The sequence below is a fragment of the Lactuca sativa genome, chromosome 3 (genome assembly GCF_002870075.4).
Source record: "Lactuca sativa cultivar Salinas chromosome 3, Lsat_Salinas_v11, whole genome shotgun sequence".
NCBI lineage: Eukaryota > Viridiplantae > Streptophyta > Magnoliopsida > Asterales > Asteraceae > Lactuca > Lactuca sativa.
The window spans coordinates 75,388,703-75,401,797 of NC_056625.2; the positions used below are offsets into that span (position 1 = coordinate 75,388,703).

Below are 13,095 nucleotides of genomic sequence, written 5' to 3' on the forward strand. Positions count from 1 at the left end.
ATGTAAGGTCTATGTTTTATTGTTTATGATTTTGTGTCTGTATCGGAACATGACATCCCGAGTTTTGATATATAATGAGAATACATTTCTTTAAGAAATGATTTGATAAATCTTATTTTATCATGTAATGTTTTAGGGATAAATTCCGCAACTCTTTTAAATCAATGGATTAACTCTGAAATTATTTTAAAAGCATAAATGAAACCGGTCTTTTCTGGCCGTGATTTTGGGGATGTTACACCAGGCAAAGTCATAAAGTCAGGAACTTTATGACTTAAGACACCCTTTAAGGGCCAGATATATGTTTGGCCGTTTTGGTCTTAACCATTAAGAGCTTAATATGAGTTTTGGCCCTCTGATGAGTACGTTGGGCGTACGTAGGCATACACTCAATGTAATGCATGGATTCCTAGAGTTACACTTTGGTAACTTGTACGTTGTGCATCCTCGGGCAGTACGCTTCTAGTACGTGGGGTGTACTCCCGAAAAGTTCATTTTGGGCCTTTTGGGTCGTGGGCCTTTTGGAGGTTGGGCATTGAATTATCAGACCAGTTATGGGAAGGGTAAAATGGTCTTTTACCCATTGGAAAAATAAAATATAGATTGGACCTTGGATTTTGGGAGTTGTCTTAAGTATTGATTAAGGATAATTGGTTATGTTCAGTGTGAGGCTTCCGGTAGCAGTAGAGCGTGTATCTCGGTTATCTCGGATTGAGGTGAGTATTCTCACAGTATCCATGGGTTGAAGGCATCAATGTCGACCCATTATTGTATTACTTAAGATGATAGCTGCTATGTGGTTTATATGTGATTATACTAGGATGAAATAGACCCCAGGGCGGGCCCACTATCGTATGTTCGGGTTGAAATAGACCCCACGACACCTACTATTGTATGATTGGGTTGAAAGATACCCTAGGGCGGGGCCCATATGTGTTGATCTGGTTGAAATACACCCAATGGCGGGGCCCATATGTATATATTGGGTTGGATTATACCCTGGGGCTAAGCCCAGTTGTATGATTGGTATGTGGTATTTTGGGGAACTCGCTAAGCTTTGTGCTTAGGCTTTTTATGGTTATGGTTCCAGGCACTTCCCGCTCGAAAGGGAAGGACCCGACTTGATCGCAACGCATCCACCCATGTTTCCGCAACTTGATGATTTTGAGATTATACTCTGATAATTGTTTTATTTTGATATACTTTTGAATGTTTGGAAAAAGATAATTGGTGTTTCTGATTAAACTAAAAATGAAAATTTTACCTTATAATTTTTGGGTCGTTATAGATTACCTTGGACCATAACCTCCCTGTTGGATTGCCACATGTATTGCATACTGGGTCCACAACCTTCCGGTTGGACTATCTTGGCTCACAAACTCCTGATTGGATACCCTGGCCCACAACCTCCTAGTTGGATTGCCCCGGGTTTGTTGACTGACCACATAAAGCAGTACAATCTCAACCCACCCACACTATGTCGACATATATCAGATAACATATATTCAGCAAACAAATAGTCATATAACTAGTCAACAGACTAACAGACAGATCTACAAATCACTATCGCATAACAACATCCTATATACCAGGATACAGGTCTAATAGATCATTATCGCATAGCAACATCCTATATACCAGGATACAAGTCTAGCAGATCACTACCGCATAACAACATCCTATATACCAGGATACATAATATAATGGGCCGACATTAATGTCTTCGACCCACAAGTACAATGAGGGAAAACTCACCTCTCAGTCTGAAAAGATATCTGGATACAACACCGTTCCGTATACCAACTCTACAAGTCACCTGCACAACAAACAATGACCCTGTCTCAAACCATTGTTCAAAATACCCAAAATACCCCTAGGTCAAACTTGGTCAAAATCCTGGTGAAGGTCAAAGATCAAAAGTCAACCGAGTCAACTCAGCTGAGTACGCCCAACATACTCAACATGTACACGCGACGTACTCGTCATCCAGATCGGGGGCTTAAGGGAGTACACGCAACGTACTCAGGAGTACGCCCAACGTACTCCGCTACCAACTTTTCCTTCTAACCTGGGCTTAATCCATTAAGTCCTTTTGTCAAAATGCAGATATAGTCCCAAAATAACATTCTAAGTCATAAAGTTTCCAACATTATGACTTTGCATGGCTAGAAAGTGCCCTAACTTCTTAACTCATTAAGACATCATAGCCAACGCATGGAAGGAAACTAAGGACCAATATTACATGTTTATGAATTTACACACTCCAAAACATCTGAAAGGACAACTCATACAACTCATATGATTTAGAGTATACCATACTCATAAACACCAAGCTTATGGGACCAAAATGAACACAAATCCATGGTTAACAAGATCTAAGCAAAACTTCATCAAGATCAGAGCTTTTTACCTCCAAGTGGTGCAAAATGATGATGTGCTTCTGGATGTAGGTTGTCTTTGAGCTCCCAAGGTGATTCCACTCCCATCTCCCTCATTCAAGATCACCAAAATACACACTCAAGGTAAAAAATGCCACACTAGACATTAGGGTTTGTAAAGCATGAAATGAGACTGGAGGCTGATAAGGGAAAGAGCCTTGGGGGGCTAATGACGTTTAAATAGGGTCCAAACCCTAAAAATTAGGGTTTGGCCTTCAGCCACGTACGCCCGACATACCAAACGTACGCCATCAGCTCCACGTGTTTATTTAAGTGCCACATTGGACCTTTTTGCAAACAATCTCCTAATAAGGGTCAAAAATGTAAATACCTATAAATCGAGATGTTACATTATGAGTTCTAGGGTTTGAATCTTTCAGGCCGTGTTTCAAAATGAGGCTTTGAGTGGAGGTTGTAAGCTTTTTTTTTCTTTTATATTTTGTGTTTTAGAACCAAACCCTAATACAATTTCGATTTGGGTTTTTGAGCTCTTTTGTTTGCCTTTTCTAAATTTTAATGCTTAAAAAATGTAACATCGTTTATATTGTGTATATATTTAGCCAATTATGTTTAATCTTGTAAATATTTAGGCATTTATGTTTTTCTTTTGTATATATTTAGTCACTTATGTTTTTTATTTTACTTTGTATATATATGACAATTATGTTTTTTATTTTTTTATTTTGTACACATTTAATCATTTATTTTAGTTTTTGTACAAAATAAAAAACGTAAGTGACTAAGTATGTAAAAAAAATAATGACTAATCGTATACGAAAACAAACATAAGTGAATAAATATGTCCACAATCTAAACTATGTTACTTTTTTAAGTCATTACCCATCAAGATTGAGTTTTTTATTTTTTTATTTTTTTATTTTTTATTTTTTATTTTTTTTATATTTAGTTTTCCAGATTAGATTGATAACTTGAATTCTTTTAGTTTTTTTTTTTGTGTAAAAGAGATGTGTTCAAACAAGACGGCCGGAAAAAATCATATATCATCGAAAAAGATGATTGGATGCTTGCTGGAGATGCTAATGTCTCCGAAAAATCCATCTTTTTGCCAAAAACCTAAAACATGTAAACGGGAGAATTTTAGGAAAATTACATGAACTTTTCACAAAAAATCGACTCAAAACAAAATATTAGATTTTCTTATTTCACCACAAGGCGTTTGAAAATTGAACCAAGTTAAATTCTCTCATTAAGTCCCCCAAAACAATCAATATTTGTATGCTAAATACCAATTAGACCTTGTTATTTACTTTACATCCTTTCCAAATCTACCCTACTAAATACTATCCAATAGCTTCTCTATTATCTAGTAAAAAACCTATTATTATCTACGGGCCGTTTCCCATAAGGGTCCGATACTGGACCCGTGGAAGTTGACCCACGATGCCTATGCCGATGATCGGAACTTGAAGTTGCACGGGCAGATGAAGTAGCAGTTCCGGTGGCGGTGGTGGTGGCGGCAGTGGTGGTGGAGTTGGACCCGCCGGAAGTCCCTTCTGAAGAAGAAAATGTACCGGGCTCATGAGACCGCCTGTGTCTCGAGCCCAGGTACCCGGGTTGGGTTGGTTCATCGAGTGTGGTTGGCTTTCGGGAAAGCATCAGCACCACACGGCTCATTGTGGGCCGTAGATGGTGATCATATTGGATGCATAATAATCCAATCTTTATGCAAGTAGCTACTTGATCAGGATCAGCTGAAGAAGCCAATCTTGCCTCCAAAATTTCAAGCCCTTTTCCCTTCTTGTACATCTTGTATGCCTGTAAAAAAAAATATAGTTAGGGATGGAATCACGAATTCCAATTCCGACGGAATCACGGATTCCAATTCCGATGGAATCCACGATTCCAAAGGAATGCAGGAAAAAAAAAACTATTAAACTTCTTACCCAATCAAGAAGATTTACGCAATCGGGATCAAGGTTGAAAGTAAAGTTCTTTTGACTGCTAATGAGCTCAAGAACCACCACACCAAAGCTATACACGTCTGCCTTGACCGATAGATTACCTTTCATGACATACTCGGGTGCCATATATCCACTATACCGAAAAGGGTAAAAATGTAATTAATTCATTTAAAACATGCCCAAAAGAGCAAACTAGGTCGAAATCGAGTGAAAAAAAAAAAAAAAAAGAAACTTACTTGGTACCCGCTACACGAGTGTGTACATGAGTTTGATCTTCAGGATAAAGTTTAGCCATACCAAAATCAGCAATCTTGGGTACCCATTTTTCATCTAATAAAATATTACTAGCTTTTATATCTCTATGAATAATGCAATCATGTGCATCTTCATGAAGATAAAGTAAGCCACGTGCTACACCACAAATTATGTCGTATCTACGCTTCCAATCCAATACATCACGCGTTGTAGATGATTCTACATCAACAAAATCCCAATCATTTTATAAATAAAATTCAAGAAGATTAAAGTCAAAATTGAAGAAAACTTCAGTCAAAGATCAAGGGCTTACTGAAAAGAAGCTTGTCTAAGCTTTCATTAGGTACGTATTCGTATACTAAAAGCTTCTCGGGGGACACACAATACCCTAATAAGCTCACAACATTACGGTGTTGTACACGTGCCAATAATTTGGCCTCATTTACAAATTCTTTTTTCCCTTGATTTGAGGTATGTGATAGCTTCTTCACAGCGATTTCCACTCCATCATTGAGTTTTCCCTATAAAACCAAAACAATCGATTCACTACAATAAGATTATGAAATTATATAAAACTTGGATTCCTAAGAGATGCGAATTTCTTTTTCTTGTTTTTATATTGATCCGCATTTTAAGCCTGTTTCCTAACAAACAAGTTGGCAGAAAATAGCAAAAAAAATCACCAAATTAGGCAAAAAATAGTGGGAAAGTAGCCAATTGGGGTGCAAGTTTCATTGTTTTCTTCTAACTAGAGCTCTAATTCTTCATTTTTTATAAGTTAGCACCGAAATGTTGCTTAAGATTAATTCAAAACGTTAATATCTTCATATTTTCCACCAAATTTGCAAATTGTCCTTAATATATTGCATTTTGAACCATTTGTTTCTGAAAATCCAACTTACATAGAAAGATACCAAAAAGAGTTAAGTTAGCATACAAGTATGTTGATCAATTGGGAACATAATGCCGGTTGCAATGCGTCAAAAGCTAGTACTTTTTTAAACTTCTCTACCAACAGAAAGGAAAGATAGAACAAGAAAGTTCAGCAACTACAAAATTTGTTCCAAATTAATCATTCGTTCGTATTTATCAATAAAGATGGTTGTTTTACGGCAATTAAGAATGGTGACACAAAAAGGGTATAGAGATGGATAAAAACCTTGAAAACAGGGCCAAAACCCCCTTGACCAAGCTTCCTATCAGGGTGGAAATTTTTTGTTGCAGAAACTAGGGTTTGGAAAGTGAAAACTTTTTGATCTTGAGCAGCGAGCTTTGACAAATCTTCTTCTTGGCTTTCTGATTACAAATTCAAAAGCACAATAAGAAAAAGTAAAATCTTTGACAAACAGATCATCGGAGATGATAAAAAAAAAACTCCTTCATATCAAATGCAATCATTGATGAATTCTTCAGAAACGAAATGATTGCTTTTACCTTTCGTAGAGCTGGAACCGAAGGGTTTGATGATGTTGTGGAAGAAGTTCTTGGATTTGGTCATGCTTTTTGTTGAGTGGAGGAGCCCATGAACGAACAAAATAATCAAATAAGAAAAAGAACTTGCGCTGTGTATATGGACAAGAAGATAATTTGGGTTTTGTTGTGTTTAATGTTTATGGTCAACAAGGCGCGTTGACACAAGCATTATTTTCTGGTATAAATTATGAAATTTTTTATATTTTCGTGTAGAAAAAGTGACAAATCAAGTTATTCAATTTATTATTTTTAAAAACTTAATTAAAAAATGGAAGGTTATTAAAAATAATTATCAATTTTGCACATGACATCTGCCAATTTGTTGATGCCACGATAAAAATAATGTCATCCGAGAAGTTATTGTTTTTTTTTAAAAAAAAAACTTATAACCATTTGGCGGATGATATCAGTGAAATTGTAGTTACCATTTGTTATTCGGTTACTAGGTGTGAGACACATGTATTATATGTGTTTAATTAAGAAAATAAATATAAAATTTTAACAATTTGAAAAGTTTGAATTTATAAGAAAAATAAGAAAAATTTGAATTATTAAAATTAATGAGACTTTAATGTATTGAATACATTACATATATAAACTTTTTCTAATAAATACTTTACACATATATTACCTTACACATTAAATGTGGAATTTTAATTTAATAAAATGAAAAATACAATAAAATGACAAGTGGAAAATAGAAAATTTAAAAATTCTAGAAAATATCATGTGTCCAAATGAATGAGAAAATGACATGTGGCAAAAAACCTTCATTTATTATAGTAGATTCTTTTACCATTTTATAGATGATATCTGTAGCATCATATATGAAATGATAAGTAAAGATGATTATAAGTTACGGCTAGTCCACTTGGCTAATGAGGTTCCTAATCCAACAACTAACTAGAAGGTTGTGTGTTCAGTCTCAGATAAATGGTTTGTCGTTTAAAAAAACGTAAAGATGATTATTTTAGTACAATTACAATTGACTTTTCAATATTTACTTTCATTCACCACATTTTTCATGAATTCACGTAACAATATTTATTTTTCACATATCATTTTTTTCTGAGTATTATATAAAGTGTATAATCATAACATTCTCTTATTCACTATAAAATGAATTCATATGAATTTTGTGTTTGACATTAAGAGGAAGATTTCACTACTAATTAAGATGTTTGATTACATATTTGAAGTCACGACACAAATCAAAGAAGCCAATCAAAAGGTATGAGAAGATATTTATTTACTTAATGAACACGTAGACATTCACTAGTAAAGGTGCACAAAAGCTAGAATATGTAACTAGTAGGAATAATATTACAGAAATATACGAAAGTAAACAAGAAAAAAAAACTAAGACATATGTTTAACATATTGTCCTTAAAACAATTTCGTTCCATACAAAGTGTTCGTTTCCAAGAATACACCAGTTTGAAGTGGCTCTTCAAGACACCCGGATCCTCGTTAGGCCTAGATTATAAATTTGATATAACAAGAAAAAACTAAGAATATGAACCGGAAAATAAAAGAGTTTTGACATTCTTTTTGTGTCTCCAAATGGTTGTAGAGTAGTGGTATTTATATTACATATTCTATAACCTCCTATTTAAACACATCTATTAATCACAAGATTAATTTGTGTTTAATATGTAATTAAACTCTAATATTAATTACAGTTTTAGTTACGAAAGAAAGAAATATTTGCAAGAAAGGTCACTGAATTTTTCTTTACTTTCTCCCACCAATTAAACTATTTTATTTACTTCTTCCAACATCCTTACTTTAAGGATTAATTTTTCATTCATCTTAAATTCGTTTTGGACATGTGATATACCAAAACGAAAGTATCATAGAGGGGAACACAAACATATTGTAACCCCTAGTTTAGGTAATCATTTCATTAAGTTAAATTTTGGAGTTTTACCTGGCTCACAATGTGAGGGATGTCTGTCAAGTCGTGAAGAGCATGTTCAAAACGCACATCATCTTTGGTGCTCGCGACGTGAGGCCTGTCTGAGAGGCAAACCATAATTTTGGGGGTTTTGTTTTGTATTTAAAGGAAGTGAGGGCTAGGGTTAGCCCACCCTCAGCCTCCATCACCTCTCAACACTCCCCTTTGAAACCCTAGCACTCCATAGTTGGTTCTGAGCTCTTTGTGGTGATTTCTAGTAAAGAAGACCATCTAGCCATCATCTTAACACTCAAGCTCTCCATTTTTCATTTCCACACCTTGTGGACCATTGTGAGTTTTCAAGATCATAACTTTATGAGTTTATAAGCTTAGATATAGGTTTCTTGTAAATTTTCTTTCTTGGATTTGGTGATATGGTGTTTGGAATCCATAAAGTTGCTAACTTTATGGATCTCTAACGCCCATTTGATAAGATAAGCTCTAGATCTGAAGTGTGGTTGCGTTTTGAGACTCTTGCGTGATTTTTGATGTAATTTCTTCCTTTTTGTGTCCTAGTTTGTATTTGGGACATGCATGTCAAAAAATCCACAATCTTTATGATGTTCTGGAGTAGATAAGTCATTCTTGAAGTGATGGTTGTTAGTTTGAAAGGATTAAGAACTTATTTCTCCATAACAGTTCAGAGCACTTCTCACGACGTGAACATTCATGGCTCACAATGTGAGAATGGACCATCTCAACTATATTTGTCTCATTAGGTCACGACGTGACAATTAGAGGTTCATGACGTGGCGGCTGGCTGTAAGATTTTTGAATAAGGATTTTGACCTTTGATCATTGACCGTTGACTAAGATTGACTTTAGTTCAAATAAAGTATTTTGAGTGGTTAATTAAGGTTGATCACTTTTTATTGTATAGGTGACATGTAGAGTCAATATTTGGAGTACCAGTCAGCTCAACTACCTTTCAGGCTGTGAGGTGAGTTTTCCTCACTGTACTTATAGGTCGAAGGCACCAATGTTGGCCCACTAGCTTATGCATCCTGATATATAGGATGATGTTATGCTAGTTATATGATAGATTGGTATACATGTATGGTTACTTGTATTTGTTGGATATGTGTTTATGTTAGTTTTATATGTCGACATATTCTGGTTGGGTTAAGGCGGTCCTACTTTGTGCTGAAGGCCAAGATACCCGGGGAGGTTCGGATAGGTTGTAGGCCTTGCGAGGTTCTCCATAGCCAAAGGCACGGAGAGTGGTCCAGATCGGCTATATGCCCAGCGTGGCGGTCCAGTCACGCTGAAGGATCATATTTGTATGATGTTATTTGTTTTGTTGTGTGTAGTACTTTGGGGGAACTCGCTACACTTTGGCTTACAATTCGATTGTTGGTTTTAGGTACTTTAGAGGACATGGGACAAGGCGAAGGCTTGATTATGCACATCGTCCTGGATTTTATGTGTTTTTTTTTTATGATTTTGGGATACTCTGTTTCATGATAGTAACTTTTGAGAACTTGTTTTGTAAAACTTATGGATTTTGGAAAGGTTTTAAAAATGAAAATTTTGCCTTGATTTTTGGGATATTACACATATAAGCATTTATTCATTTAATAGTGGTTTAGGGTTCAAATTTTGCGTTAAAAAATGAGGAAACCCATTTTTATAAATTGGTTAAAACCAATTTTCCAACAATCTCCTACATGAATGAAAATTGATCAAGCATTTTCAAGCTACCTATATAAAATCCAATAGTTGAATCACGCATGGGTGCTACCTCTTAAACCTTCCCTTAATATATATATATATATATTTATTTTACTAGTGGACCAATAGACTCGATGTCCTTGAACTGTTCTGTTGTTTGTGTAAATAATCAACATGTTTCTCATATGATTCTCTCTAACCTAGTTAGGTTCTCATTATAGTGTCCGTTATGGTCCTGGACACTTGTTTGGTTCTATAAGAGCTCTTAAAAATGTGCCCATATAATTCCCTTTGAAGCAACCCCACTTCGCTCTTTCACATAGGTGGTTCTATAATAATCATTAAAAGCAAATTCGTGACGCTTTCCAATTTATCATCCACAACTATAAGCTTAACATGCATCACTGTTTGTTTTAGGAATGAGCTGGGGATAATCCCCACAATGATTCACAAATGTTATATGCAAGTAGGTTGTCCCATTGAACCTAGATCTTAGGATCTCCAATCAACTAGGTTGAGTTTTCCTTCGCGACAAGTTATTAATTCATGGGTTTTAGTCCCATTCCTCGTAACGACCTATCCTTTCCAACATTTCATTAGCGGATCTGCAATCTTATATTGATTTATGTAATCATTAAAGATAAATTAACTTGAGAGACATTATTAAATGGTGTTATGTCTTATTCAAATATGTCTAAACTCACCATCATGTACATATATAGGAGATATTGGTTCATCATTGGACATCTCCCAAGAACTTACAAAACCCTTTAGTTCATTTTCTAACCTTAGTTAAACTTGTAAACTTGTTCTCTTATATTTTCCAACAAATGTTGACCATTATCAATATGGTTATTACTACACCATAGTTACCATTATTGAATATGCATAACTGTGTCAACATAATACATTAAACATATGCACTACATGTATTTGTGAATTCACAATAACATTGGCCAAATGTAATTATGAATATACCAAACATGATTTTCCTTGCAAATATCGTATTTTTCCATGAAATTTCTTTCTTTAACCATCTACATGTAAATTCTTAAGGCATTCTATCTCTAGGATCCTACTATGTCATAAAACATAATAACACTTTAAAGTGTCATTTATATGGATCTATTTTATCACATTCATTGATGTTGAATGACATATTCAAACTTTTGATAATTGTTGCTCCAAAGCTTGCTTTAAGTCATATAATGACTTTACTACTTACACATTTTTTTGTTTTCCTCCGGGTAAGATAACTGCTTGGTAGTTCTATGTAGATTTTTACATCTAAATATATGTTTAGAAGTTTTAGTTTCATATCAGAATGATATACTTCCAAATTTCGAGAAGTTACAACCACATATAAGTATAAGAGCATACAAATGAAAAATCAAGGCCTTTTTATTTTTTTTAATCCAACCATATATTCAAATATGCCATCAACTCTTACTTCACATTTGGAATTCCACTAAACTGATTTGTCAAACTCAATAGTTCAAACGATAAAACCATTATTAGTGTTTACAACTTAATCGAATATAATTTTCTAAGAAACGGTCACACGATTCCAAATTTAGAATACTCATATTTCCATTCACAGTCCTTTCAACTTCATGTTGAAAATCCTAATGTTGATCAAAACCTTTATCTTATTTTGATGAATTACAACCAATATTATTAGATTTAATGGAAATAGCTCTTGGAGTATAAAGTAGCATTTGATTCTAAATTTTCAAACATGAAATTGGTACATATTTCTATTGAAACCACATCTAATTGTGTTCAAACCTATTCTCATGTTCTTTGGATCTATCTGTTTTCATTTTCCTCTTGAAAATCCATTTATAGCCTAGTGGTTTATATACAAGAGGTATATCTACTAACTCTCATGTGTGATTTTACAAGATAAAATCCATTTCACTTTTAATTGCCTTTTTTCATTAAGGTATTTAAGTGAAAGTGAATTCCTTTTTGAAAGTTTGCGGCTCTAATTTTAAGCAAAATTGAAACTTATTTTCAGTAAATAACAACTTTTTTGCAACAAAACTGATGTTTTATAGTAAAAATGTTAAAAGATTGTTGTTTTTCCTAAATTTGATGCAGTTTTTCAGCAAAACTATAAAGATACTGTTGTTTTCCGGCTAAAACTACAGAAAAATATTGTTTTTCAGCAAACACAATGTTGTTTTTTTTTCTCCAAATTTTATGTAGTTTTTCAGCAAAACTGTAAAAACTATGTTGTTTTCCAGCTAAGAATTATGTTTTTCAACAGATTTCGAGCTGCTTTTCAACAAAATATGATATATATATATATATATATATATATATATATATATATATGTATTGTTTTCTAGTAAAACTTTTACTGAAGTAATTTTTCAGCACTTAAAGTTGCTTTCAGAAAAACTACTAAAACTGATAAAATAAAGTTGTTTTTTTTCCAGAAAATATGTTGTTTTTAATAAAACAAGTCTGTTTTGAAGCCGTTTTTACCAAAAACAACCAAGAAAAACTCACAAAAATTGTTTTTATTTTTTATTTTCGTCGTGAAAATCGTACAATATCAAAAATAATTCGAGTAAAATTGTTTTCGATTTCTAGTTTGTTTTGTAGAACCGAATTTTTTTAAGGTTATAGGAATAATATTACGGAAATGTACGAATGTAAACAAGAAAAAAGAAAAATTGAGGCATGTGGTTAACACATTGTCCTCAAACAAATTCTCCCGCTATCGAGTGTTTGTTTCCAAAAATACAACATTTGAAGTGGCTCTTCAAGACCATCGAACCCTCAATAGGCCTAGACCTTTGATATAGCAAGAAAACTAAGAATACGAACCGGAGAATAAGTGAGTTTTAACATTCTTTTTTTATGTCTCCAAATAGTTGTAGACTAGTGATATTTATACTGCACATTATATAACCTCCCATTTAAACACCTCTATTAATCACAAGATCAATGTGTGTTTAATATGTAATTAAAGTGTAATATTGATTACAGTTTCAGTTACAAAAGAAAGAAATATTTGCAAGAAAGGTCGTTGAACTTGTTTTTACTTTCTCTCACCCATTAAACTATTTTATTTACTTCTTCCAACACTCTTACTTTTAGGATTAAGTTTTCATTCATCTTAAATCCATTTTGAACATGTGATATACCAAAACGAAGGTATTACAAAAAGGAACACAAACATATTTATTAATTTATTCATTTAATAATGGTTTAGGGTTCAAATTTCGCATTCAAAAAATGGGGAAACCCTATTTTTATAAATTGGTTTAAAACCAATTTTCCAACATAATTGATTGTAAGAAAAAACTATAAGAGTTAGAAGAGTGGATTGGTGTTGCAGATGTGTAGATTGATATGCCCACACACC

At 33.7% G+C, this 13,095-nt stretch overlaps 1 protein-coding gene across 1 annotated transcript; it reads right to left on the reverse strand.

Annotated features, from left to right (window-relative positions):
• Window positions 1–3,573: 3,573 nt before the first annotated feature.
• LOC111920917 (cysteine-rich receptor-like protein kinase 43) lies at window positions 3,574–6,204 on the reverse strand. Its single transcript, XM_023916484.3, has 6 exons — window positions 6,050–6,204; window positions 5,775–5,911; window positions 4,929–5,136; window positions 4,597–4,834; window positions 4,343–4,493; window positions 3,574–4,214 (listed from the first exon to the last, which is right to left on the reverse strand). Exons 1-6 carry the CDS (start codon window positions 6,111–6,113, stop codon window positions 3,759–3,761), a joined length of 1,254 nt encoding a protein of 417 aa, XP_023772252.1. The 5' UTR covers window positions 6,114–6,204; the 3' UTR covers window positions 3,574–3,758.
• Between the last annotated feature and the right edge of the window lie 6,891 nt (window positions 6,205–13,095).

What these genes read in the sequence shown, in the direction of transcription:
- LOC111920917 (XM_023916484.3), bottom strand. Translation starts at nt 6,113, where the DNA reads ATGACCAAATCCAAGAACTTCTTCCACAACATCATCAAACCCTTCGGT. An exon ending in GTTTTGGCCCTGTTTTCAAG is followed by an intron (nt 5,137 to 5,774) that starts GTTTTTATCCAT and finishes TTGGTTTTATAG; the next exon opens with GGAAAACTCAATGATGGAGT. An exon ending in CTTAGACAAGCTTCTTTTCA is followed by an intron (nt 4,835 to 4,928) that starts GTAAGCCCTTGA and finishes TTGTTGATGTAG; the next exon opens with AATCATCTACAACGCGTGAT.